The sequence below is a fragment of the Hoplias malabaricus genome, chromosome 5 (genome assembly GCF_029633855.1).
Source record: "Hoplias malabaricus isolate fHopMal1 chromosome 5, fHopMal1.hap1, whole genome shotgun sequence".
NCBI lineage: Eukaryota > Metazoa > Chordata > Actinopteri > Characiformes > Erythrinidae > Hoplias > Hoplias malabaricus.
The window spans coordinates 50,916,038-50,943,675 of NC_089804.1; the positions used below are offsets into that span (position 1 = coordinate 50,916,038).

Below are 27,638 nucleotides of genomic sequence, written 5' to 3' on the forward strand. Positions count from 1 at the left end.
ATAAAACTAAGGAACCAATGTTGTCAGGTTGTGGGGTGGGGATTTTGAACTGCAGAGGAGCGATGAGGGTGAATGAAGGTAGAGGCAGGGACTAGCGGTGTATTTATGAATCCTGAACAAACTACTAAATGAAGGGGAAGACATCTAAAACACTTTTAAAGCATTGGGGAATTTTTTTATGGAACATAAATGTAAATGTGCCATTTTTTATGAACAAATAAGAGTTTTATTGGTTTAGACGATTACCAGATACACACTTCCAGTGCAGCACTTTCAAAACGGAAGCGCTGTATAGTTTTAAGATGATCCCTAACTCGCGGGAACGCATGTAGAACCTCATCTTTGCCGCTGTCACTTCCCTACTACGTTCAGCAACACGGATAATTAAGAGTACTTGCTCCCACAATTACAGGATATTCACTGGAAATTCCTTACAACGGTGGCCTTCTACGACCCTTCGCGGTTGTATAACCCGGTGTGGAGTAGCAGAGCAGTTCGTTTTTGAGGCAATGAGCATCGATGTGTCTCTCTTCAACATCTTCAACATGGACTAATGAGCAACCGGCGAGGCTTGCAGGCAAGTTTTCAACATTTCTTATGTTTCTTGCGATTGGAGCCTTGCAGGCTGGTGTTTCTCCTCTCTCCTGGTCATTGCATGTTCTCCCGTTCCCCGACGCATGAAGCAATATCATGACTGACCATCAAAAAAATAAGATATCAACAAAAATAATGTTTCATTTAACGTGTAAGATGTGCCACTGAATATGTGAATATCATTCATGGTTCTGGTGTTGTGCTGGAGGAAACAGGCTGTGTGTTTGTGATGGTGGCTTTGGTGCTTTGGTTGTAACCTTATACACATAAACACAGTCTGCAGCACAGCCTCCAGAGGGAGATGAGAATGGCAGGCAGTGGCACTGTTGAGCTTGGGCTGGAACTGTAACTGATGTGGTCTGCTGTGAAATACAAATGATATTAAAAATCCCTTGAGACTGCTGACACATAATCCTGTTATTGGCTTCACAGAGGCTGTATTATTTTTGTTGTCTAATGAAAGCTTTGAATTATGAAACTAATTAGAATGAAAAACACCAACTGAGAATACAGCATAGACCACATCTACATCTACATCATGCAAGATGATGAAATATTTGACAAAATTCATCAAAACATACACCTCTTACAATGATAGAAACCATTTGTTGCTACGTTATAAGTACAAATGTTTGTAGTCACCCTTTCTTTAGGGTGCACCTACTGCTGAGACAGACTTTGAGTTGTGCAGGGCCTGCTTGTATAATCCCAAAGGGGAGCAATAAATGTACATGTTTTTAGGTAGCTGTATTCACTGGAGGGCTGTATTCACATCTACTTCAGTCCTGCTGTTGTGCAGTAGAACTGTGTTCCCTGTTACTGCAGTAAGTGGAGGGCAGTTTGCTTATTAGTACCATTTATTTAATGAGTTGTTATCTGCAAACGTGTGGATGTATGGTGTATATACAACTGTTTATTTCCTCAGATAAGGGATGTATGAATTCAGAGGGTGTTTGTGTGTTCATTGATATTCTTTGTTAAAGAACAGTGCATTTCCTGTGTGCTTGTTGTCTCAATTTAGTGTATTCAGTATAAAGCAAACATTAGAGTGTAAGTTTGTTAGGTCATTGTCTTATAGCTTTGGGACAGATTTTTTGTTCTTTTGTATTTTTATGTATTTTGTGAGATCCTGGACTGAAAAAAGGTGCTTGTGTCCAGAAGTGAGCTGCTGGTAGATGAGTGACCCTTGCCATGCCGCCGGGGGTCTACTACGGCATGCAGGATGTGTGGGAGAAGGAGGGACGAGTACAGGTCAACATGGAGTTCCTCCTCCCCACGGGGATCTACCTCAGCTTTCCCGTGGCACGCAGTGACACCATCGGGGCCATTAAAAAGGTAAAATGCAAAAGTCCTTTACTGCTGCACCCTGCATTTTAGAGGTGTTGCCTCAAAGTATAGAGAAGTAGTATTGTAATGTATTGTCACTGTCTAAAGAAAACCACACATTTCCCTTTTTGTACACATTTGTACACATCAGCTGCTTGATACAGTGTGTACAAACTGTTATTAGCTTGTGCATTATATACAGTTCATTGTGTCAATTTTTTCTCCCTTAACTACCATTCATTATTGTTCATCAGTTGGAAAAACTCTGTAATGTGCATCCCAAGGCAGATGCATTGCCCCAAAATAGGCCTAAATAACACAATACCCAGATTTAGAACCACTCCAGTGCCCATACACTCTTATAATAGCTCCCAATTGTACACACATTTGAACTGAAAGCTGGAAGTGGCTGCTAATGCACATTTGATGAGCAACTTTATATAAACAGGGCATAAATGTTTCATTTATTTAGACATTATGAGTCCTACAAAAACCTTGGATGTATGTGTTATGTCATGTAGTTAAAAGTGTCAAAGTGAAGTGTACATATATCCACAATGAATACCTAGAACAGGTCGGTTTGTGAGTTTGGTGTTTATGCACATTGTTGTCCCCACAGTGCAATGAGAAACAAAAAGGAAGAGTTATTCACATTTGTATACAATGGCGCAAGTGCAGCAGCGATGGTTACAGGGGAAGTCATAGCTTACAATGACATATTTTGGCAGTGTGACTTTTCATGACTTCATGTTAAAACTGAACGTTATATTACATTATAGTTTACTAACCACCAAACTCATAATGTTAAGTTTAGTACATACTTTATAGTTTGAGTGTATATTACACAATTGGGATGCACCCAATGAATTTATAATTTCATATAAGACTACTGCTGTAATATCTTTAGAGGGCAACAGATAGTAATGTTTGTTTGAGCTTTGACAGTTGATATGAAGGGCACAAGCTATTTAGCCAATTTGACCTAATAGTTCATACAGTGTGTAACAAAGGATTGTTAAATAATTAATTGGGATTATCAGCTAAAATTTAATGTGACAACCCTAGATGAAATTTGCCAGTTAATGGAGTTGATAGACATTCTCTTATAGTACAGCACCGACACAGATTCGCACAATGACCTGGAAGATATTTGGTGTGTAACACTCATCATCTTAGCCTTCATTTGGCTGGAAACCAAATGTTGCCAAATTACAACAAAAGTCCTAGCAGTTTAAAAGTTTAAGGTTTGGTTCTGTCATTATATCTGCTACAAGACATGCACAGATAAGCCTAACTGGGTGAGTGTGTCTCAGATGGTGTGGAAGAATGCCAAGAGCGAGCCCCTATTCAGCATCCTGAGTGACCCAGATGCCTATGTGTTCACCTGCATTAACCAAACTGCGGAGCGGGAGGAGCTGGAGGATGAGCAGAGGCGTCTGTGTGATGTTCAGCCCTTCATGCCCGTTCTTCGGCTGGTGGCCCGTGAGGGAGACAGGGTGGAGAAGCTCATCAACACCCAGATTGGCCACCTCATAGGGAAAGGTTTGCAAACTAATTTCCCAGCAGCTCTACTGCACAGTTCCAGTGTAGCACTTGTTCAGCACATCAGGTTTAAAAGGTACAATCATGGAACAAGGCCAAATGGAGACAACCGTATGAGCACTGTGTCCTCCTGGAGGTCCTCTTAAGATGCTCAAAGGAATAAGGTTTCTGATCTTTGCCAGTTGTCTTAATTAATTCTGAGTATTGTTACCAAAAAGTATCTTGAGTGCAGTGTTGGCCTTGCTCCATCAGGTTGGAAAGGATGGCCCTCCCTATTTCCAATCGCTAAGGGTGATAGTAATATATTTAGGTGTATGTTAACATATATATAACAGAACTGGAAACGTGGTTCTCTCCTGAAATGTGTTTAGCTGTCCAGTGATAATGTGGTAACATTGTTTCAGTGAAAGAGAAGTATTTGAGATGCAGAAATTGGCCACTGTTTAGGTACTGAATTTTAGTGTTTACAGAATATTTTGAAACCCTGTAGTAATGTGTCACACATTACCAAACCACCAAAGCACTAAAAATATACTGAATTTCAGTTCTCAGATTGTTATCCTGACACGCTTTGCAGGCAGTTAAAGTCTTCCCTGGAACTTTTCTAGGTCTGCATGAGTTTGATACCCAGAAGAGCCATGAGGTGAATGAATTCCGAACCAAAATGCGCTCCTTCTGCGAAGAGAAGGCTCAAGACCGGCAACGGTTGCCATGGCACCAGTGGATGGAGTACAACTTTCCCTGCGACTTGGAGCCATTTTCCATAGTGGCACAGAGTGGGAAATGTCGCAGCATTAAAAAGATCTTTATCAACGTCAAGTTTGAGGCCAGCGAGGTGAGTCATTCTGTGCTGGATGACCATCTGTTTTGTTTCGCATTACATCCCTGCTGTGGTTTAATTATTTAAAGACTCATACCCTTGACACTGTAGCTCATCTGCTTTGCCTGTACTGGGGCTGCCCTGTAACATGTTTATCTCGCTTTTCATTTTGAATATTCTGACACTAAATGTGTAAAAAAAAAAACAACAACAACTAATTTTAGACTGACACACTTTGAGTGGATTTGACATCACAGTCTGAGCACTTAAAAGACATTTGAGTCAGTGGTAATGTCATGGGGGAGCATCAGAACTTACATATGGGGCTTAGTGACCCAGATTTCCCGGGTGAGGGATTGTGTAAGGTAGTATATTTATACTACAACATGCTGCCTGTAGATCCCCCACCTACACTGCCTTGCACCTTGAACTATGCTTTCTTACTGTACAATAAGACTGAGAGACTGAAAACATAGTGTGAGTGCAGTCAGAGGGAAAAAAAAGTCCAGCAGTTCTCACTCTTTTAAATGCCAGCTAATATCACTAGATGCAGATCAAAATCCCAGCCCAGTTTTTGTAAGTGAAAACATCTTGTGCAAGAAAAACATCTCAGTATCTTTGTGACTTGGCTCCTACATTCACTAAGCACATTCTGCTCTGATGTGTGCATTAATTGATGAATAAACAATGTTTATTGGCAGATAAATGTGGAAAAACATATTTTGGGGATCTTATTGGTGTCGTCATTTTGCAAGCATGTTTAGTGGCTTCTGATTGGCAAACTCATCTACAGGAAGTCCATGAGTTTTTGTTGTTGGGTTAAATTCCTGAACCTAATTAAGACCTCTTGTGCAAATTGTGATTGCGAAATTAAAAGGATACTGTGTGATGGAACAAATGTTAGCGTGCATCTAGTCCCTAGTGCTGGGCATTTCCAATTATTCTAACTCACTCATATAGATAGTGTAGAAAACAACAACACTACCCCACACACAGGTGATAGTGGGTTTGACTTCCTGTCCAACAAGGAGGTGCACTGTGAAACTAATAAGACCAACTAGCACCTGTTAAATTGTGAAATATGTTGATATGTTTGAAAGATGCACATTTCAAGAATTTCTAAAAGATGTAAAACATTTTAGACATGTAGACTTTAATACAAAAAAGATACATTATTTATGTGTTAATGTTAACAGTCATATTTTATGATAATCATTTTTTTAATTAATAAAATAAATTTCAACCTGTTTTTATTAGAGGACATGGAACCTTATTTTAAAATGTCAGATATAATGTTTTAAATATTAGATCTTGGCGTGGCATCAGCTACAAAATCAATTATCTTACAAGCTCAGAAATGTAATTAATTTCATATTTATTTTTTGGTAAAAATAAATGCAATGTTTTTGGTGGACCCACAGGAGAGCTTCATGCTGCAGTTGGAACCTCAGGATATTCCTGTTGTTCTAAAGAAGAATGCACTCAAGAAAAAAGCCACAGTTTTTCGTCCAGTGAAGCAGGAAAAGCCGGAGGACTACACATTGCAGGTCAATGGGAGATGGGAGTTCATCTATGGGAAATACCCACTGTGCCAGTTTAAAGTAAGATTTTTTTTATATTGTCGTGGTTTATATATATATACAATTTTAACACAGCGTACACTCATGGCCCTTAAAATTGTCTTTGTGGTTTTCTGAAGGAGGGGGATGCTTGTGATACTGTTTTGGAAAAGGTTGCTGAATAAATGGAAGCATATGGTGTATTGAATGAGTGTAGTGGCTTGTACAGTAAATCTCAGTATTAACATTAAAGGTTCGGATTTGTCAAAATGTCAAATAATACAGTACAGGGTCATAACCTGTATTAACCTTTCCTTTAAAAGTATAGCATTGGTCTTAAAGTCTGGTTGGGTTACCTAACGTAACTGCATTCTCTTTTCCTAAAGAAAAGGTATAATGAGTAAATTTTCATCCTATCACTTTTAAATAGTAAAACATAATAATACGTTTGAATTGGGAGGTAAAAACAAAGCAAGTTTAAAGTCTTCAATTGCAGTAGAAGAGTTGTACAAAAGACAATTCCAGAAATATGAAAGATGCCATCCTAGTAAGCGTTTTTGAGAACTCATCTGGGCTCAGTTCAGGGTTTTCAAACTTGGTTTCTGTCCTTGTCTCTGAATACTCCCCTCTCACTCTCTCGTTTTTTTCTAATTAAAGTGTTACTGCAGTAATAGCCTCTCAGTCTCCAGTGTGTGTTGGTGTGACTCCAGTGTTTATCAGGGCAGTGACAGTGCTGAGACAGTTGTTGATATAGAAACTGCTGGCACCTGCAGAGATGAGTCATGTGTCTCTTCCAGGCTTTTAAAAGTCAACTACACAGAGCTTGATTTGATTTGAGCTGCATTACTAACTAAATGAACAGGCTGCAGGGTTTGATGCTGATGAGCCTGGTGTTGGTCCTGCTATCATTCATCGGGTGTTTTTAATATAGGAACAAACTAAATGCTCCTCTCTTGCAGAGAGAAGAAAACAGGGAGAGTTCAGTGACATCAGAATAAAAGATTTTTGGGAAAATTTATGTAATTTTCAAAAAAAATATGTATGAAAAAGCTTGCAAATATGACTCTAGGTTGTTGTTGTGATAAATTTTGTCTTGAGAGTGTATCATCTGAGAATATTTAGTACTTTCAAATGTGCTGAATAACTGCATATAGCTTTATAGTTTTTTTTACCAAAAGTTATTTTGTTCCTGGTGCAATGACAGTGGACTAATTTTAAATAAATTTTATTTTCCCTTAAAACATTTGATCTGTTTCTTTAGAAAAACATTTTTTATTTGACACGAGAATGTAAAAATAAAAGTTTATTAATTAAAATTAAAGTTTAATTAATCTCCAAATAATGTTATGAGTTTTGAGTCTCAGAAACTACAACAGAACTTTTATATTGTGTGAATATTCTTTATGTCTTTAAGACGTTTCTTTACACTCCTAAATTTTTAAACTAAATGGAAACCAAAAGTGGATTCCACTTTAAACTTTCTCACTTTTTACCTGTTTTCATGTCTCTGCAGTATATTTTCTCATGTTTATATGGGGGTCAGACACCACATTTGACCATGGTTCATCACACCACTATTGCTAAATACCAAGACGAGCAGGGGAGTCTGATCAGCCAAATGTCCAAGAGCCGCTCTCTGTCCAAACCTCCTCCTCTGCCACTGAAGAAGGTGAGATTGGATCATCACACCCCAGAAAAATCTGTTAGTAAATTAGAATTGCGCATCATCTTCCCCATCTTATGGTTTCTCAAGCCAGTTCTCGGAAGGTCAGCGCCTGTTTCTCACACAAACACACACACACTCACACATTACTGAGAACTCATTTAGCAAAACCCAATATTCAGAAATTATTTTCTCTATCTACTTAATTTACTCTCAAGTTTGATCTAACCTCTTAAAGTTCAGGCTTATCCATTTTTTTCTAATTTTAAAAGGCCTGTTTTTTTCTGCAGCCATTTTTTTATCTTATATATCTTTAATGCTGAAAAAATGTAAATTATCTCTGATATCACATTACATTATCCAGGAATGACACACCCCTTATAACTTGTTTTATAGCGATGTAAATCTCGCTGTTTATGCAGCCACATATTATTACATGTACTGGATGGACCAGAGCATAAATATTTTTTTCAGAAATGTTAGCTGTGTTTACAAACTTTATCAACTTTTATTTCATGTTGGGAGAATGTGGTTTTTCATTGTATGTGCCGTTTAAATTTTATTATTCAGGGCTATGAATTATTCTCTTACAGCTATGAAACTAAAATTCAAATCATGATCCCAGTAGCTCTAACTGATTAAGTTGTTTTAGCTTATTTAACAATAGCTTAGCAGTGCTAAATAATTTACTGCAGCATTATTTCCCATTAGTGAATGTCTGCGAAAGGATTTTACCATTAAGGATGCTCAGTGTTGTGTCTAATTGCTAATTTTGCTCTGCTGAACATAATTAAATATGGGGCTCAAATGTCTTGGCCTGTTCGTTTGGAGCAGATGGAGACTGTAGTGAAACTTTGGTCAAGAGTCCTGGTTTCATCTTAGTTCCCTTTTCTTTCATTTCTTTAGTTTTGTTTTCTCTGTAATTGAGAAAAATAAGCCTTTCCTACACCCACTGCTTTTTACATCCTGGGTGTCAAGAAGGAAACGAGAGAGGTGTTATTTTAAGTGGTCAAAACTTCTGATGGGATTTTTTGGTCTCTTAATGCAGCACATGCTAAGATTAATTTAATTCATTATTACTGGAGAGGGCTTCCACTGTAAGCAGACCCCTAAATCCTCTGTAACTCATATTTGCCTTGTTTCAACAGCAAAATACAACATCTCTTTGGTCCATCAACGAACCCTTCTGCATTCACCTGCTACAGGGCTCTCGGGTCAATGCAGACGAAGGCATGAAGGTAAGCATACTGCTGTTTACTTAGGTTACTGCTACTACCACTGTGCTGTGGTTGTTTACTATGCTTCCAACCGTAGCAGGCAGCGAGGGGTGAACTCTACAAGTGTGGTCATGTGACCCTAACCACATATTTCCCATAATTCATCAGAAGCGGTTGAGTAAAACATCAAAACAGGAAGTGGGGAGTGACTATCTGACTTTCTGTGCTCTCTCTTGGGCCTAGATTCTTAGAAAAGGACAGCAGTGTTGCTTGCACTCACCGCTCACATCTCCGTTTTCTTTTTTGGTTTGTCAAAGAAGCGAAAAGTCACTGGGGGTGGATGAAGAAAAAAGTGTTCTCTTGACCCCTTGATTGTTCTTGAGAATATGTTTGAGAATATTCTGTAGCAATCAGTTATCTTCTAAATAAAGTGGAAAAAAGTCTTATTTATAGGAAAAAACATAACTTAATTTTAATATCATTTTATAAGGCTAAACAATTTGGACAAATTTTCTAATTGGCCATTTTTGGACAGTATTGTTGTTGCAGTTTAAATATGATTCATTTCTGTGTATGCTGGAATTGGTAAATTGGAAATGGCAGCTCTGTATTAATGCAATGTAAATTAAAAACCGGAGGTCCAAAACGGTTGCCCTTTGTTCATCAAGTCCATCTTCACTTTCATATGCCTTGAGTGCTTGTTCATTTCCGTCTGTTCCTCACGTGACTGCAGATATATTTGGCTTGTCATACAATTACCAGTGATGTGAGCTCCTGCTGCAGACAGAGGCTCTTCATGATCAAGCCTTGGGGGGAAACACTCACTTAAATATTTCCTATTTCCCCTCACAGAGGGTGTTCTAGACTGTAATGATAAAAGTGGGCCAAAGAGGCAAAGGTTCAGCTACAGTCCCTTGAAATCATCTAATGCATATCCATTGTCTCACCCACACATTTACTTAGCTACATCTCTCATTTTTTATTCATTTAATCTGTTCATTCATTATTTTTTTTTCACTGAGTACATTTCTGACAACTTAATTTTACTTCCTCCTTTTACATAAAAATTCGCAAAATGTTAAAGGGGAATTCCAACTATTGAACAATGTAAAAAAAAAAAAAAAATGCAATTCAATTTAACCGCTGAGGTTTCAATAAAGTAATTTTAGAGTGGACCGTTTAGTGGTGCAAATAAGAACCAGAGGTCATAATTCATACAGAAAATAACAAAAAGTTAATTTTTCCCAAGCTTTTGATCATTGTAAAGAAGTGTTAACTAAAAACACATTATTATGCCCTGCCTATTTGATGACACCATGAATGGACTTGGATATAGTCTCCAAAAAAGTCATAAGACAATGTTTCATGCGTCAGGCAGTGTATTTATAATGTTATGTTTATTATGTTTGTATCATAAAACATTTTGGAGAGGTAAATGCTTCTGATATCTGGTTCTTTGATCACCACTGTGAGGAGTTCTGGCTTTAATCAGAACAGTACACATTATTCTGGATGATTCAGTTTACCATACTAAATGTATTAAGTCAGTATCATTCCTTATTAATCCCCAAATCCTTGACCTTGGCCTAATGATAAAGGATCAATGCATCATTGCTTAGACTGTTTCAGTTCTGATATCACTGAAGTGTACAATTTACAATCTCTCTAATCAATTACTGAGTGCTGTATTGTGGGCTATGGACAAATGTCCCCATATATATGGAAGGCTGTCTTTGATTTATGCATCTTCTATATTAATAAAAAGTAGTTTATGTGCATGAAATTAGTTTTTTTTATCTTTCACATCTAATGTGTGTGATTTTTATTTTTTTTTTGACTCAGCTTGTGGTCCAGGCTGGCCTCTTCCATGGAAGTGAGTTGCTCTGTAAGGTGTTCACCAGCAGTGAAGTCAGCGTCTGTTCAGATCCACTATGGGACCAGAAGTTTGTGTTTGATATCAACCTCTGTGACCTTCCTCGAATGACCCGCCTGTGTTTCGCTCTGTACGGTGTGTTGGAAAAGACAAAGAAACAGCGCTCCACCAAGAAAAAGAACAAAAAGGCTGTAAGTCTACATGGAATGGAAACTACTTACCATATAATAGTTTAAAAACCTTGAAAACAATTTTTGTCTTGTGCATCTTTCACACATGAACTCTGGAGAATTTCTAGAGAAAGTCCAGCGTTTCAGGTCCGGGTATGTCCCAGAGTGGTCCTCTCACAAATGCAGTCTAGCAGGATAATGTTTTTTTATTTTATTCACACGTTCAGCTTCTTCAGGTCACCTCCAGAACATTTCTGTGTTACCGTGCATAAGTGAAAAGGTCTTTAGGGACCATTGTGCAAAGGATGTGGGGGGGCCACATACAGCATGCAAATATAAAAAAACAAGAAAATGAAATAAATATAGGGCGGCATGGTCGCACAGCAGGTAGTGTCACAGTCACATAGGTTGTGGGTTTAAGTCCTGCTCTGGGTGACTGTGAGGAGTTTGGTGTGTTCTCCCTGTGTCCACGTGGGTTTCCTCTGGGTGACTGTCTGTGAGGAGTTGGTGTGTTCTCCTCGTGTCTGCATGGGTTTCCTCCAGGTGCTCCGGTTTCCTCCCACAATCCAAAAACACACGTTGGTAGGTGGATTGGCGACTCAAAAGTGTTCATAGCTGTGAGTGAATGTGTGTTGCCCCGTGCAGGACTGCTGCCCCCTCCAGGGTGTGTTCCTCCCTTGTGCCCAATGATTCTGTGTAGGTTCCAGACCCATTGCGACCCTGAACTGGGTTAAGTGGTTACAGACAATGAATGAATGAATGAATGAATAAATATATAATAAAAAACAGTGGCTTCAGTTGAGTTAAAAATATTTTATAACAACTTGTGTTTTGTAATGAGAATTCTTAATTTAAACAGAATTTAATTACATTTCTTCGAGGGGAGAGGGGCCGTATTAGGGTAAATCTCTGGTGGACCAGATCACAAGCCACTATATGGGCAGCCCTGCTTTAGACTGACCAGTGAAAATGAAGCCCACTAGACGTGTAATGAACGCTATGTTTGGTTTTATTTGCAAGGTTTGCAAATAGAATGTTGTGTGCCAAGCAATGCAGCATGACAGTCAAATCAAAACCCACTCAGCCCTCCTCACCACAGAGGAGCATCATTTTCCTAAAGCAGACACAGTGTCCAGGTGTGCGTGCATGTGTGTGTGCGTGCATGTGCGTGCGTGTGTGTGCCTGTGTGTGTGTGTGTGCCTGTGTGTGTGTGAGTGCCTTTGTGTTGTGTGTGTGTGTGTGTGTGTGTGTGTGTGTGTGTATTTGTTTACAATGTATGCACTAGCTCAAACCAACCAACTCCACTTCTGCTTTCTTTGTCACTTCCCTTTCACAGAATGTGTAGAGAAGTCTGCCAGGAGCGAGGAAATGAGAGTCTTCTGTCTGCGTGTTTATGCTTGACACTTATTTTAGACACTGCAGAGGTTAATTATACCATGTTTACCGTAAAGCCTATTGAGTTCAGAGACTTTACAATTCACAAAACGGGAACTTGATGGTCTTCTGTGATTATTTCAGTTTTTAAATGTGATTATATGTGATCAGAACAAAACCTTGTATCTCTGAAAGAGAAGTATCAAATATTCATTGAATGGGAATTAATGGAGTGTGATTTTAAAAAAAAATTATTATTTTTTTTTTTTTTTCAAAATTTTGTGGAAAAAATGATACAGGGACAAGTTATTTATGCATGGTTACATGCTCATATACACTGTTCAGCCATAACAATAACACCAACTTCCATGTTTCTACATTCATTGTCTATTATCTCAGCTCCACTGACAACATAGGAGCGTTTTGTAGTTCTACAATTACATACAGGAATCCATCTATTGATTTGCATACTTTGTTAGCCCCCTAACACCCTGTGCATTTTAATTGCTCTGGACCCCCTGCTTTACCACCACAGAGCAGGTATTATTTGGCTGCAGTGACACAGACATGGTGGTGATGTTGTGTTAATGTGAGTAGCATTGGTACAACTGGATTAGACACAGCAGTGCTACTGGAGTTTTAAACGCTGTACCCAAATGTACCCATGGTCATTTATCAGTGGATGTTTCAGCTACACTGCTGTGTCTGATCCACTCATACCAGCACAACATACACTAACACACTACCACCACATCAATGTCACTGAGATAATGGACAGTGAGTGAGAAAAATGAGGTGGTATTATTATTATTATTATAGCTGATTGGTGTACCTTGATTGTTTGATTCTTTAATTATGCTGACTGTGAGTAATGTGATTAAGGCATAAATCCCTTAGGCCTGGAACATTAGTTTATAGTCTTTGTATAGATACTTAAAGAAAAGATTCAGCACATTAGCAATTGATTCAAAGGGGGGCTTCCACTAATTTAGGGTTTGACATATAATGGCTACATATAGATAAACATATTGAATATTTTTCACAATGGTGACAGTGTGAACAAGGGTCATGATTATTCATGCATTCATTTATTAGTTGTCTTTAACAGCTTACTCAGTTCAGGGTCTCGGTGTGTCCAGAGCCTACCCAGAATCACAGGGTGCAAGGAACACATCCTGGAGGGGACAGGGTCATGATTATAATAATAAAAATATAGCCATGATATTTAATATTTATAATAGGAAGCTATTAGTAGAGTCAATATAACCATTTTTTTTACTCTGTAGACTGATGGATTACGATGTTAATATATTCAATGCTAATTTTTCAGATATTTTATGTTTATACTTATGTGAAATTGTAACATGGTGTACACATATGACCCAAAAAACCAAATCAGTACTACAACATTTATTAAGAAATCTTCCTTTCCTTCAGTGGAATATTGTGTAATGTAGTACAGTGTTGTTGCTTAGTGTGATCATGTTTAATGTAAATGACTTCTCAGGACTGTCCCCTGGCCTGGGTGAACACAATGGTGTTTGACTATAAGGACCAACTGAAGACTGGAGAGTTCCTGTTATCCACATGGCCTTCAGCTCCAGGTGAATTCCCAAGTGGTTGTGTAAAATAAGAACTAAACTCCACTAAAATTCCAATTACCTTCTATTATCATCCCATTCCATTAGGGGCAAACCAGTCATGAGTGATGTGGGGAAATATGATTACTACGTAGAACATGACCTGTTTTAGTTTCTGTGGATCTGTAGTACTATAATTATCTCTTTGTTTGCAGATGATAAAGGGGATCTGTTAAATCCTATGGGCACAGTGGAGAAGAACCCCAATATTGACAGCACTGCTGCCCTCTTTATTCGCTTCCCCAGCTTCAGACCCCATCCAATTTATTACCCTCCACTTGAAAAGGTATGTAAAACACAATCCACACAGCTTGTATTTATGAAAATTTAATGTTGTGTTTTCTGTGCTGATAATGAGAGAGACCATCTAGACTGTCATCAGGAATGACCATAGAATGGATGACTTTTGTATGTCAAAAATTCTCATTGATGTGGAGGTGAACATTGGGTTTTTAGAGAGACATATGCAGCCTTCTTGGGAAGTCTAAGGATATTTTTAGCAAGACAGTGCCAGGCTTTAATTCTGTCCATGCTAAAACAACACAGCTTGGTAGACACAGGGTTTATCATGAAGAAGAGTACTTGCCAACTCCATGTAGGTGATGTGTAACTTGGAAAAAACTAATAACTCTATACGGTGTCCCACCAATTTTTGTGATAGCTTACCATTTAATCAGGCTAGCATTTCTATGTATGAATACATGATTTCAATTCTTCCAGCTTACATTCTTCTAATTTTTCAGTTGAATGAAGCTGAAAGAAATGGTGAGAAGATCAGTGCTTCTAAAGAGGAGGTAAGCAGGTTCATCCTCTCGTTTGATTGAAAGACCTGAAGAATTTGTATAGATATGTGTGATATGTAGCTGTTCATCACATCTACTGTACACTTACACTGTGGCTTCTTTCACTGTTGTACTCAGCACTTGAAACTGAAAGAGATAGTGGACAATAAAAACCACACAGAGTTCTTTGAGGATGAGAAAGAGCTGTTGTGGAAGTTGCGTGAGGAGATGAGGGCACGATACCCAGAGAGTCTGTCTAAACTCCTTCTCATCACCAAGTGGAACAAGCACGAGGACGTAGCTCAGGTACTACACACAACAGAGCTAATTGGACGGAGCTGTCCATCAGAGCCTATCTCTGGTTGTAATTCTACTGTTTCTTATATTGTTTATCTCCCTTTATACCATTTATAGCCTGGAATTGTGTTTCAGATGGTGTGTTTGCTGCGGAAATGGCCGGACCTACCAGCGCTGCATGCTCTAGAGCTGCTGGACTACTGCTTCCCTGACCCTCATGTTCGTTCTTTCACCATACGCTGTCTCAGGAAACTGCGGTAGGTGTCTATATCACAGACAGCACACACCTATACTTTCATCTCTTAGCTTCACTTTAAACTTGCAAAGCTCACAAGTACATTGCATCTGATCTGTGACCAATAACCCAAGCTGGGGATCAAGAACTGACACGCAAAGACCAAGTATGAGTGAATACTGTTTAAAATATTATGTTATAAGCACTCTTTTAATTAGGGAATTCAGCTTCAAAGTACACCTGATGTGGACACAGACATCCTAGAAAAACATGAAACAGAATAGGATGCTATGGACCACATGCTCATGAACTCAGTTCCCTATGCTCAGTGCCAAGTGTCTGCAAGAGGGATATAAACCACCTAGTATAAGGTTGTGGAACAGCAGATCTCATTCTCATACTCTGAAGTATCTTTGGTATGAGCCCATCCTCAGTATCTGACTAACGCTTTAATAATATATGTTACTGCAGAAAATGAAAGCAAACATCCACTATTTGTGACTGTATCAGAAATAACATTGTGGAGAAATCATATCATTAAAGATGGAGAGTTAATTAACAGCCAGATTTTTGCAGATTCTTTTGGCTCAACATTAAAGATTTGAAGGTCAGAAGATGCCAGATTCTTGTGCTCTGGGCAAATAATTGAGAAAACTTTCATTTTCATTCATGTTAATTTTTCTCATTTGACAGTGATGAAGAACTGTTTCAGTATCTCCTGCAGCTGGTGCAGGTTCTGAAATATGAATCATATCTAGACTGTGACTTGACCACATTCCTCCTGGAGCGGGCTTTGTCCAATAAGAGGATTGGACACTTTGTATACTGGCATCTCAGGTACACTGTTCTTCCAGAGCAGATCTTGGTGTAGATGTCATGTGTTTCATTCAGATTGACTAAATTATTTACTTTCCCCAAAGGTCAGAAATGCACGTATCTTCAGTCAATTTGAGATTTGGCCTCATCCTAGAGGCTTACTGCAGAGGGAGCATTTACCACATCAAGAGCCTAATAAAGCAGGTCAGTAGAGCAAGACAAGCTTCTTCATAATGTCCAAAGAAATATACTTTAGGGCAATATGGCCCAACCTTAGTTGAAAAAATAACATTAACAGGAGACGCAATCAATATATATATATATATATATATATATATACACACACACACACACACATTTTATTTTTTAACTGGCGCCTCCTCTAGGGTTTATTCCTGCTTTGCGGCCAATGATTCCAGGAAGGCTCCGGACCCACTGCGACCCTGAACTGGATTGTTAATTAATTTTATGCAGCACTTGTGTTGTGTTGCATCAAGGTCGTGGAGGTCCTTTTTTTTTTTTTGCACTGTGTACTTTTCTATAGATGATATGACAGCTAAACCTCTATTGGCGCTATTGAAATTGTTCTTGTTTTAGAGTAAGCGTCTGCATTGTAAATGTATATTTATTTTATTTGCTTGCATTCATCTTCATGCTTGACTTCTAGAACATTACTAAAGTCTCAGTTCTATTCTTCCTGCAGAATGAAGCTCTGAATAAGATGAAGGCTCTGAATGACTTTGTGAAGTCAGGGTGTCAGAAGTCCACCTCCAGGTCACAGATCACTGAGGACATGAAGCTATGTATTAAACAGGACACATACTTGGAGGCACTGTCAGACATTGTGTCCCCGCTGAACCCTAACATTATCCTTTCTGAAATCTGGTACTGCTACTAGTGCAGAAAACCTCTCTGCACATATTGATCTTTTTATAGATACGCATTAAACAGATTTTGTTATTTCCAGATGTACACCGCTCAGCCATAATGTTACAATTACCCCCTTATTTCTATATTCTTATCAATTTCATGTATATTTTATTGCATATTTATTTTAATTTGCTGAGTACAAAAAATCAATATAAAATAACACATAATATTTTCCATTTTATTTGTGATTTGTGCAGTCAGGATAGATTCCCATTATAAAAAAAATCAGCAAATCCACAGTAATTGTGAATTAAAATGTCCTTACATTTTTGCTCTTGATTTGTACTTGCTATGCACTTAATATCACTTAGAAAACCACTAGATCATATCATTTGATTATTGGTGGTCAAATATTTGCATAAAAAACTGCATAATGAATTAGAAAATGGTTGTTTAATTAATTTCCATATTTTAAAAACGGGATTCTTTATTGGTTAGGCTCACCCTCATATATATATATATTTTTTTTCTTTCATTCTTCAGTGGTGTTTTTCATTCCAATCTTATTTTGTTAGTATTTAAGCTTTTGAGTAATGTTATTTTCCTGTATTATAAAATGGCATTTAGTCGTAGGCCATAGCTGGAGGCTTGAACAGACACTTTGTCTTGTTTCTTATAAATTTAGTGTTCTGTTCATTGACATGTGAAAACCAAAATAAATCACTGGGAGTTTCTGAAGTTATGCATTTCTAAAATCAGTAAAGGCCAGATATGTGTGGGTGTTAACTGTGTATAATTCATATAAGGATGATAGTTTGGCAGGAGATTTTACAAAAATCATATTTGTGGGCATAAATAAACAACATGGCCAACTGCCTGCTCACTTAATATTACTTCTGAAATATATACGGATTTTATATATCTATTTTTAGGACTTGATGGCATAGTATTGGATCAATCACAACCACCATTCCCACTCATCCTATTAGATGGTGCTCTATCACTCCAGACAGTGGCTTTACTGTTTCAGCCTAGTGCTGGAGGTTTGATACCCATCTGACATTGAGTATGTTGGCGTTAGGTTCATGTGTAGCTGCTTTATAATGTCCCATTTTTATTCATCATTTTCTGTGGAAAAAATTTGATGAATTTCATAATTATAAGGGATATCAACATACTTTTCTACCTGTGTGTTTGTGTTTTTTCAGCATATCTGATTGCATTAATTAACATTTGTCATTTTCGTCTAAGCACGGACAGGTGTAAGTTTATGGATTCCAAGATGAAACCTCTCTGGCTGATGTATAAGAACAAGTGTGTACAGACTGACACCGTGGGCATTATCTTCAAGAATGGAGATGGTAGGCATGAGAATTCCTCTATTTCAACTCTCTTATATGATCATATTTTCATACTAATTAATGCACATGCTTTTTATTTTTTTTCTTCGCAGATTTGAGGCAGGACATGCTAACACTTCAAATGATTCAGCTAATGGATGTTCTTTGGAAGAAAGAAGGGCTGGACCTTAGGTTTGTATTTGTGGTGTAAAATATCTGAAAATCACTGGTTTGGATTTGATTGGTTATTTGATTTGATAGATCTCAAAGGGCTGAATTGAAAACAATGAGGCATCTACTTAAATACCCCATTTTATGACCTTACATGGACTGTCATGAAACAATGACAAAGGCAGGATCTGAAATAGATTCACCTGTTGTAAGACATACAGTGTCTTAGATGTTCAGAAGAGTGTTTTAATCCAACTAAAGAAAAAATAATAACAGAATACAATCACTTTATTTTCTCCATAAATCATATCAGATTTTTTTGTCTTGAAAGCTGTAAACCATTTAAATGAGATCACTAATTTAAATGTCACTCAACCCTAATATATTTCCCTTTTATGTGACACAGAATGATCCCATATGGCTGTCTGTCCACTGGGAATAAAACGGGTGTCATTGAAGTGGTGAAAAATTCAGACACCATCGCCAACATCCAACGGAACAACAGCAACAGCGCAGCCACTGCTGCCTTTAACAAAGATGCTCTGCTGAACTGGCTGAAGTCCAAGAACCCAGGGTGAGTACCTCACAGCTAGAAATTTCTCTGTAAACACTCTATACCTCAATGTAGATTTGTGCTAAGAGAGATGCACTAATTTAGCAGCGTCACCCACTCTCCTCACCTCAGCCTGTTGTGTTTGTCAGAGAGCTGCCTTCCCAGACTGACTCATACATAAACCACAGCTTAGTTGAAAACTGTGTAAACTGAATCTAACTTTGCCATTTCGAGTCAGCAACAAGTGGTTAAAAACACCTTCTCTTACATTTACATTTAAAGCATTTGTTCTTACTGATGTAGCACTGAATAGCTTAACTTGAGAACTGAACCCCAGTCAGCCATGTGGTGAAAAAGATACTCTGTGCTACACTATTCGCCTTGATTTTTCTTCCAGTTTCTTTTCTGTTCACTGCTGTTTTCTTTTGTAGTTCACTTAAGAATGTAGTGTGGCTTTAGGCACTTCATTTATTCATTCATTGTCTTTAAGCGCTCATTCAATTTAGGGTTGCGGTGGGTCCGGAGCCTACCCGGAGTCATTGACCACAAGGCAGGATCACACCCTGAAGGGGGCGACATTCCTTCGCAGGGCGACACACACTCATACATTCATTCACACACTCACACCTACAGACAATTCTAAGTCGCCAGTCCACCTACTCGCGTGTGTTTTTTGACTGTGGGAGGAAACCGAAGCACCCGGAGGAAACCCACGCGGACAAGAAGAGAACTCCTCTGTTCAAATTACATAATTAATTTCCAGAATGAATGCACTTCTACACACAATTAATGCATATTTATTCTTTAATTTCTCTATATAACAAACTGGGGAACAAAAGGTAACAAAACAAGTTAAAACCCTGGGAACTCATTGTGATATATTTAATTTATTTGTATAATACTGAAATTTGGTGTTTTTAGGAAGCATTCGGCATTGTTTAAATAGAAAACACAAAAGAGAAATATGATAAAACACTGTTCAAAAATCACCAAAATGCTCTCATCAGACCTCTCTTTGATGTGGGTGTGATCTTAATATTCTAATGAAAATACCTGATTCACTCTGGTGAACTATTTTGTTTTCATTTCTGTAGTTCTGTAGTTAGTAGCTTATACGTATATGGATAAATAAATAATGGCGCATACAGGGCGAACTGGAACAAATTATTGTATTACTCAGTCTGAGGCTCATAATGAATGCATGTTTTACTCAGTCTGACAAGCAGATCTGACTACTCCTCACACTAGCAGGTGTTAGAGTGACAAGTGACCAGTCATTTCTTATGGGAGAATGCAATTAGTAAATGCGATTCAACAACAAGCCACAAACCTGGTTGAGATTTTCTCAACTTTATGCAAATTAGCTTTGATGAGGTGAAGTGACATTTTCAACGATTGGCTCCAACAAATTCCTTGGCCCAATCACAGACTTGTCGTTCTATCTTTTCATTCTCAACAGCATTTTTTTTGTGTGAAAAGGTGTAAATATAGAATATTTTGACAAAAAAAAGTGACTTGGTCCGTTTGTTTTTCTAATAAACATGAACATTAAAATAGGTAAATAAATGTAAAATAAATAATAATAAAAAAAATAGAATTGAATAAGTGTATGGGCATAATTATTTAAATGTAGTTATTATAATGATATGAAAACAATATCAATTATATACACGTACACATGTATATACACAGGTTTTAAATGTGGGTGAGAACTCACACCCGCTATTTCTTCTTTTCCTGTTTTTGTTTTTATATAATACATCTTTGCACATATACAAGCACAGTTTAAAAAAAAAATAAGTGTAGAATAAAGTAGCAGATACTGTTTTGTGTCCATGGTGAATCGTGAAGCTTGGCCCTTATACAAACCCACACACGAAATGCGAGCGGTCTCAAACACACCCACAAGAGACAAATTTGGATCTTTGTAATTGACTTTTTGCCTGCTAATGTGAACAAGGGTTATGCTCAGAATCAGCTCTTGTTTTACTGAGTCTGTGACTTGGCAGAAGTGCTGAGTGCTCTGTATGACAGGATACTCAGACATGTTGGAGCCATGTTTGCCCTGTTATTGGTCACAACAAAGGTCAGGTAACATTTCCCCATTTAAGGACCACCCACTCCACATCAAGAGTAGAGCAGTATCCTACTGGTGAAATATAGACATTTATGAGATTTAATGAGAGGTATTCATAAGAAACAACTTGTACATTTACATTGTGGGCCATGAGAATAGAAAATTATGCACTGTAGCCTGTTAGTTCACTACTGGTCCCTTTTGATTTCACTACTGCTCATCTGGGGCTTTAGCCAGGGGCTGTGGTGCAGGACAGTTTAGTGATTCCCCAGTTCAAATACACCTCAACTAATTAGTTTATGAACTGGTTTGGCTGTGTATACAGATAAATCACCAAGCTGTGCTGACCACTGTAATAAAACAATTAAGGAGAGTTTGGAAGGTGGTTTTGCAACATGTAAATGCAGTTTTCAGTGTTAGTCAATGTTAGTGACTCAGGAAGCCTGAGGTTGGCTCTGAAAGTCCCCTGTGGTGATAGAAATATTAATTGTATTTATAGTCAATATGCACTGTGAAGAGCACAATTTTCAAATTGCAGGAGCTGCTGTAGATTGGACGAGTGTTCAAATACGTTTTAAATAGGGAAAAGCATATTTTCAGCATTCAGAGGCAATCAAACACTTCTTTGTAAATGATAACAGCTAAATGACAGGGCTGCACTCTATACTCAGAGTGCAAAGTTAAACCAGATCTTTATACTTACAGAAAAATGTCCTACGCCTTAATTTATAGATTTTTTTTAAAATTAGAATTGATCAGAAATATTGCAATTAGATTTTTTACCCCAAAACATTCATCCCCAGGGAGAACAGAGATAAATCCAGTGGAAAGCTTAAATTAGACTTAATTTTCATAAAGGAATACAACAACATGAGGGAAAATTTTATAGCTATAAATGATTTTGTCTAAAATTATTAGGCTTTTACATTCATCAATATTAATTTAAAAATCAAACCATCTGTGTTATAACTACTGCTACACTATAGAACATAATGCCTATTATGTATTTGATATATATACCACATTTTGTTGAAGTGCAGAGAAGGGCTGGTTTTTATTGGATTGTTTTTCCTGCTGGTGGTGGATTTTGGACGGGAAGGTCATTGATTGCTTGTATGAAACAGGAGCTCTTTTTCCCATCATAGAAGGATCCAGTCTGTTCCCTGGAGACATGGCTGATGTGATAAACACTAGGCTTGTGCTTGCTTTGAATACAGAAGTGTGCGGCAGGTTTGCTTTAGAGGAAGAGAAGACATAAAGAGCTGTTGATTACTCACAAGTTCGCCAGTGTTAAGCAGTATCTATTATTTATTGTGCATTTGTCTATGGACTGAGAACAAATAGGCTTCAGTAGAAGTTATAAATATTTAAAACGCTGCCTTGCACATCTGTGCAGTAGGTAAAACCTCATTAAGATATCTTTTGTAAGTATTATTTAGCATCTATGAGAAAATAAATGTGCAGTTAGACAGGCTGTAATGTAAGACTCATTAAATATTAAAAAAAAAACACTACATTTTTCTTCTGTTTCATGTTTTCATATGTCTTTTAGAAATTTGTTTGCATTTATGCACAAAAAAGTTATTTTGCATAACTATTTTCCAACCTGTTTGCCTCTGAGTTTGTTTTTTTAATATAGCTCTAGGAGCATTACATGTAAATTACCTCTGAACTGCTCCTTTAATTTAAATACACTCCACCCTGAATAAGTTTTTATGAATGTAATTTTAAAAAGAAGCCAGGGAATAAAGGAAAATGCTTTGGGTTTTGTGACATGAACAAAACAGTAAATTAAGAAATGGGCTGGTTCTGCAGCTTATACTCAATTTATAGATCAAGTATACTGGGGAACAGAATGTGCATATTTAGTGTTAAAATGCACTCCATACGTACAAAAGTGGTCATTTTAGAGTAGATGAAAAACGTATTGATTTCTAAATATTTGTAAATGAGTTTGATTGGTGCAGTTTTCACAGAGTATTTAAACAATACAAAATTGTTGTTCTTACTGTAACAGGGGCCCTTTTAAAAGAACATCACGTCAATTACAATAAACGGATTCAACCACAGCCCCTTGCGAAAAGGTTTAACTGATAAAGTGAAAGAACACCCCTGGTACTCAGCCTCTTAAGTGTATCTGTGAGTGTGAGATCGTCTGTTTGTGCATGAGAATCCAAGAGAGACACGACAAGGAAATCCACCAGCACATACAGTAGTAATAAAAAGAGAATGTTTTTAAAATTAATCTTTCAAAATTATCTTCTTGTCCAAAGGGATAAATTGGACCAGGCCATCGAGGAGTTCACCCTTTCCTGCGCAGGCTACTGTGTAGCTACCTATGTCCTGGGCATTGGAGATCGTCACAGTGACAATATCATGATCAGGGAGAATGGCCAGGTAAGAAGAAGAAAAAAACAGCTGCTCTTATGGTCTGAACAAATTTGTGAAGATGTGCAGAATATATGCAGTGTTGCAGTACACCAGCAGGAGGCACTGTTGCTCTTTGCTTTCAAAAGAGTTGAAAACCTTTAATGCAGTGATCTCCAGCCTGGTTCATTCTTACAAATTCCAAAATATTTTAATAAATTATTTCATTTTTAATATAGTTTCAGATGTATTCAGATCTTTTCCTTTAGAATTAACGGGCCATGCTTCCACAGCTTCTGTGTATGTACTAACAAACAGAAAAATGTGAAATATAAACATGCTGTAATAAGGTGCAGAGGTGTACAAGTTTTGTACTGTTGTAGTTTTCCTGACCATAACATTTATTTATGTTTATTGTAGTTATTCCATATAGACTTTGGGCATTTTCTGGGAAACTTCAAAGCAAAGTTCGGGATCAACAGAGAACGTGTGCCTTTCATCCTGACGTATGATTTTGTCCATGTGATTCAGCAAGGGCGCACCAATAACAGTGAGAAATTTGAACGGTCAGTACATGAAAGCAGTGTAAATTTTACTCATGATTCAAGTTCAGTTATACATTGCATTTTAGCATCGGTTTCAGACTGCAGCACTATTGAATGTCCCAGCATGTATATCAAAGGTTTAACACATAAATGCTTCCTTTGCAGATGTTAAATCTAACACTGTTTAAAAATTACAATCCATTTAGATATCAGATTACAATTACAGTTACGCTTAGCTTATCTTGCAGTCAGTGGCCAGTTTAACACTGAGAATGGTGTTCCTCACAGTTTAGTTCCAGGACTGAAGATCAGGCATGTGATGGGTGTCATATACTCCTCAGTAACCTCTTCCTACCACTTTATATCCTAATTCACTACACCCACCACTGTTAATTCAGAGTTACGCTGAGTACAGCTTTAGCAGCAGCATTCAGACACATAACTAGTATAGACACCTGGTTATGCACATCATTCATTTGGAGTTGCATTCCACTTCAAATATTGGTCCATACATTTGGGCATCTTTTATTATTATTATTATTATTATTATTATTATTATTATATTATTTACCAATTATATCAAGCTCAAAGAAAATAAATGTGTGTGTGTGTGTTTAACAGTTTTCGTGAATGCTGTGAGCAGGCCTATAAAATCCTGTGTCGGAATGGAACTCTGTTTGTGAACCTGTTTGCCTTGATGAGAGCTGCAGGGCTCCCTGAGCTGAGCTCCTCCAAGGACATTCAGTACTTGAAGGTAAGAGCCTCTTAATGCCTTCAGTAAAAGGAATATTATTCATACTACAGCCATCTGATAATATGAAATTTCCAAAGCTACACAATAAGAGATATCTGATATTTAGCAAGTGTTTATATCTGTAGTCAGGACCAGAGAATATTACATTGCTATATTTTAGTCCTGGTCTGCTTACCATTCACAATGAAAATCTTACAATTGAATGAAAATATGTTAAAAAAAAATTATATATATATATATAGGGGGGGGGTATAACAGACGCAAGTCAGTCATTAGAACAATGCACTACACTGAGCTTTAATGCACTTAATGGTGTTGTTGCCTGGTGGTATTTTTACCAATTGGAAACACATATGTATAAAGGATTCAGAATAGCCCCAGAAAATCCTTCACTGTACACACCAAAGAAGGTACATGTTTGTTTTCAACACGCTTTGTTTATCATTGCCTGTTGTGATATCAGTTCTGTGTTTTGTTTGTTTAGATGCCTTTGTTTCATATTGCGTTTACATTTGAACCCAACCGCACAAGAGTTCTTTTAAGAACTTAATCATGCCAGGATTCATTTTAATCGAACCAAAGCTGAAAAGGATAAACACCCCTTTAAAGTAAAAAGAGGTTTTAGATGGACCATGTGGAGGGAAAATTAATCTGAATCCTGAGGAACTGGTGATGTAAACAGATTTGACCTAATGTACTGTTTAACTATTAATGTCACTGGAACTGAGTGTTTTTATTTATTTTTTTCCGCATGTTCTATCAGGACTCCTTAGCGCTAGGTAAATCTGAGGACGAGGCACTGAAAAACTTCAAAGTGAAGTTCAATGAAGCTCTGAGAGAAAGCTGGAAGACCAAGGTGAACTGGATGATGCACACTTTTGCCAAAGACAACAGATGAATGAAGGCTTGTACAGGAATCTTTTGTGAATCAAGAGGAGTCATTTCTAAGCCAGGATTTGAACTGAAGCCGTTTGTAAAAGGGACATACTTGGCCTGTTGTTTTCATTTTGCTTCATCTTATGGTAAATGTCTTCACTGCTGGGTGAAGGTTCAAGCCCATAAAGTGTAATATGTTCATATGAATACAACAGTTTCTGTGAAAAGCATAGAAAGCAATTAATTAAAAAGGCACCACAGATCATAAATGTAAGCATTGTTTGCCACTAATTTAAATGCTGTACTGACCTGATGCTTTATTAAAGTTTAAGGCACTGGGGAATAGGCTCTGAAATATTGTGACTTAAAAGCATTTATGTATTTATGACATGTAGTTGTACAGAATGTAATGACTACTGGCCAGATGAAGGAAACCCTTTTGGTGTTTCGTATGGTTTACATTCATTTTTAATTTTTTTCTTTATCTATATTTGTACTTGAAGGTTTTGGTTGTAAATATTTCTTTTGTCATGTCTTGTATTTGGTATTTAAAGTTTTTGAGCAGTATTTTTGAATTATTGTTTTAATTATATGTAAAAAGTAAATTCACGAGAATATTCCTATTTGTGCGTATGAGATTATGTTTTTGTTGCTGCAAAAATTATCTCAGAAATGGGTCTGAAATGCATTTTATTTGTAATGAAAGCCCATGAAATGTAGGAGCTGGACACTTTAGGGCCTGTTTTCCAGGCTAGACCTGTGTTGGTCCATGCTTGGCTGGGTGTGTGTGTGAACTCCATGAAAACAGATCAGTTAAATTGATCTACCTCTTTGGTAAACTTCAGGGCATGATATTGATGATACTGATTTTGTCTTATTATTTACAAGATTTGTTTCTGGGGGGTTTTTTGTAAAGAATACGTGCCTATGTTGAAGCATAACTGCACTTAAACACTTTTAGTTACTGGTGTTTTAAAATAAGTTGTGTAAAATAAAGCAGTCCAGGTCCTCCTCTGTAATATTTAAGTGCAGATGTGTATTTTCAATATTTTGTTTGTAAATGTTGCTTTTTTTTTATTACTTTTAACTTTTAAAATAAGGATGGAAGCCAGTAATTTTAATGAATGCCACTCAGTGTTTGTTATGTTTGCCCTTTAAGCTTAAAACAAAGATTGTTTTGTTTTTTTGTTTTTTTTTAAACAGTAGTTCCACTTTGTAATGTCTTTCTTTGAGCTCAGAATTGTGGAAGCAAATACTATGGGAGTCTGTATAATTGTTGCAAGATTGTAACAGTTAGAAATGTGAAATATTCAAATGAATCCATGAAAGTAGCTATCACTGCATCATTTTTTCTTTCATTCTAAGGGACAAAGTAAGTCTGGACCTGGACTTTGCACTTACTTAATATGTGCCTAAACTTTTTTTTTCTTCCATGGCATTCCATGTTCATACCTTGTGTACAAGGCTTTGGTAGATGTACAGTGCATAGTTTGTTTAACAGATGCTTTGAATGTCATAAAGGATTCCAGACAAACCTTTGTGATTCAGTGTGTTTCACAATTCCTCTCCCTATAATTCTCTGCAACACTAATATTGAGGGAAAATTATATGACCAGACATAACGAATTGGACCAAACATATTTCCATGGCTCTGTACCAAACCAAACCATATACCATGCAGAAATGCATATATCAAAAGCCCTGGTATAGATTTAAGGGACTTGTCCCCTGTTCTTTTGTGTTTCTGTGGAACATTAATGACCTAGACATTTGAGAAAATATTTATTTATCCTTGATGTAGTCAGTCAGCACCTTTAAGCATAATGGGTAACACCGCTGCCCCCCACAAGGCAACCACAGCAGCACACTACACCAATAAGTGTTACTAATGCTTTTAAAGTCTACATCTGTTACATGGTTACAGTTAAATATTGCTTGAGAAAAGAGCATCTGGACCATGCTGTGAAACCAATAAGTGGACTTGCTGAAATAGCATAATTGGTAACACCACTGCCCTCCATGTGGTAGACTTGATATTCCACTGAGGCAAATAAACCATGCAATATCACAACTTCCTTGGGCAAGACTCCAGACACTAACTATTTCTATGTCCATTACATGACTAACTAGGTTCACCCTGTGTCTTATTGTCCCTAGACATGTCCTCTATTTCAAAA

The 27,638-nt window shown here is 37.4% G+C and overlaps 1 protein-coding gene across 1 annotated transcript; it reads left to right on the top strand.

Annotated features, from left to right (window-relative positions):
* Window positions 1–229: 229 nt before the first annotated feature.
* Window positions 230–26,987, top strand: pik3cd (phosphatidylinositol-4,5-bisphosphate 3-kinase, catalytic subunit delta). The gene is made up of 23 exons (XM_066671719.1): window positions 230–577; window positions 1,753–1,929; window positions 3,234–3,462; window positions 4,071–4,297; window positions 5,704–5,883; window positions 7,355–7,510; window positions 8,653–8,742; window positions 10,564–10,785; window positions 13,646–13,742; window positions 13,934–14,064; window positions 14,522–14,572; window positions 14,699–14,866; window positions 14,993–15,114; window positions 15,786–15,929; window positions 16,013–16,112; window positions 16,612–16,793; window positions 18,030–18,139; window positions 18,232–18,310; window positions 18,696–18,863; window positions 23,193–23,316; window positions 23,707–23,852; window positions 24,453–24,585; window positions 25,349–26,987. The coding sequence occupies exons 2-23, from the start codon at window positions 1,786–1,788 to the stop codon at window positions 25,481–25,483; spliced, it is 3,138 nt and encodes a 1,045-aa protein (XP_066527816.1). The 5' UTR covers window positions 230–577; window positions 1,753–1,785; the 3' UTR covers window positions 25,484–26,987.
* Window positions 26,988–27,638: the final 651 nt, after the last annotated feature.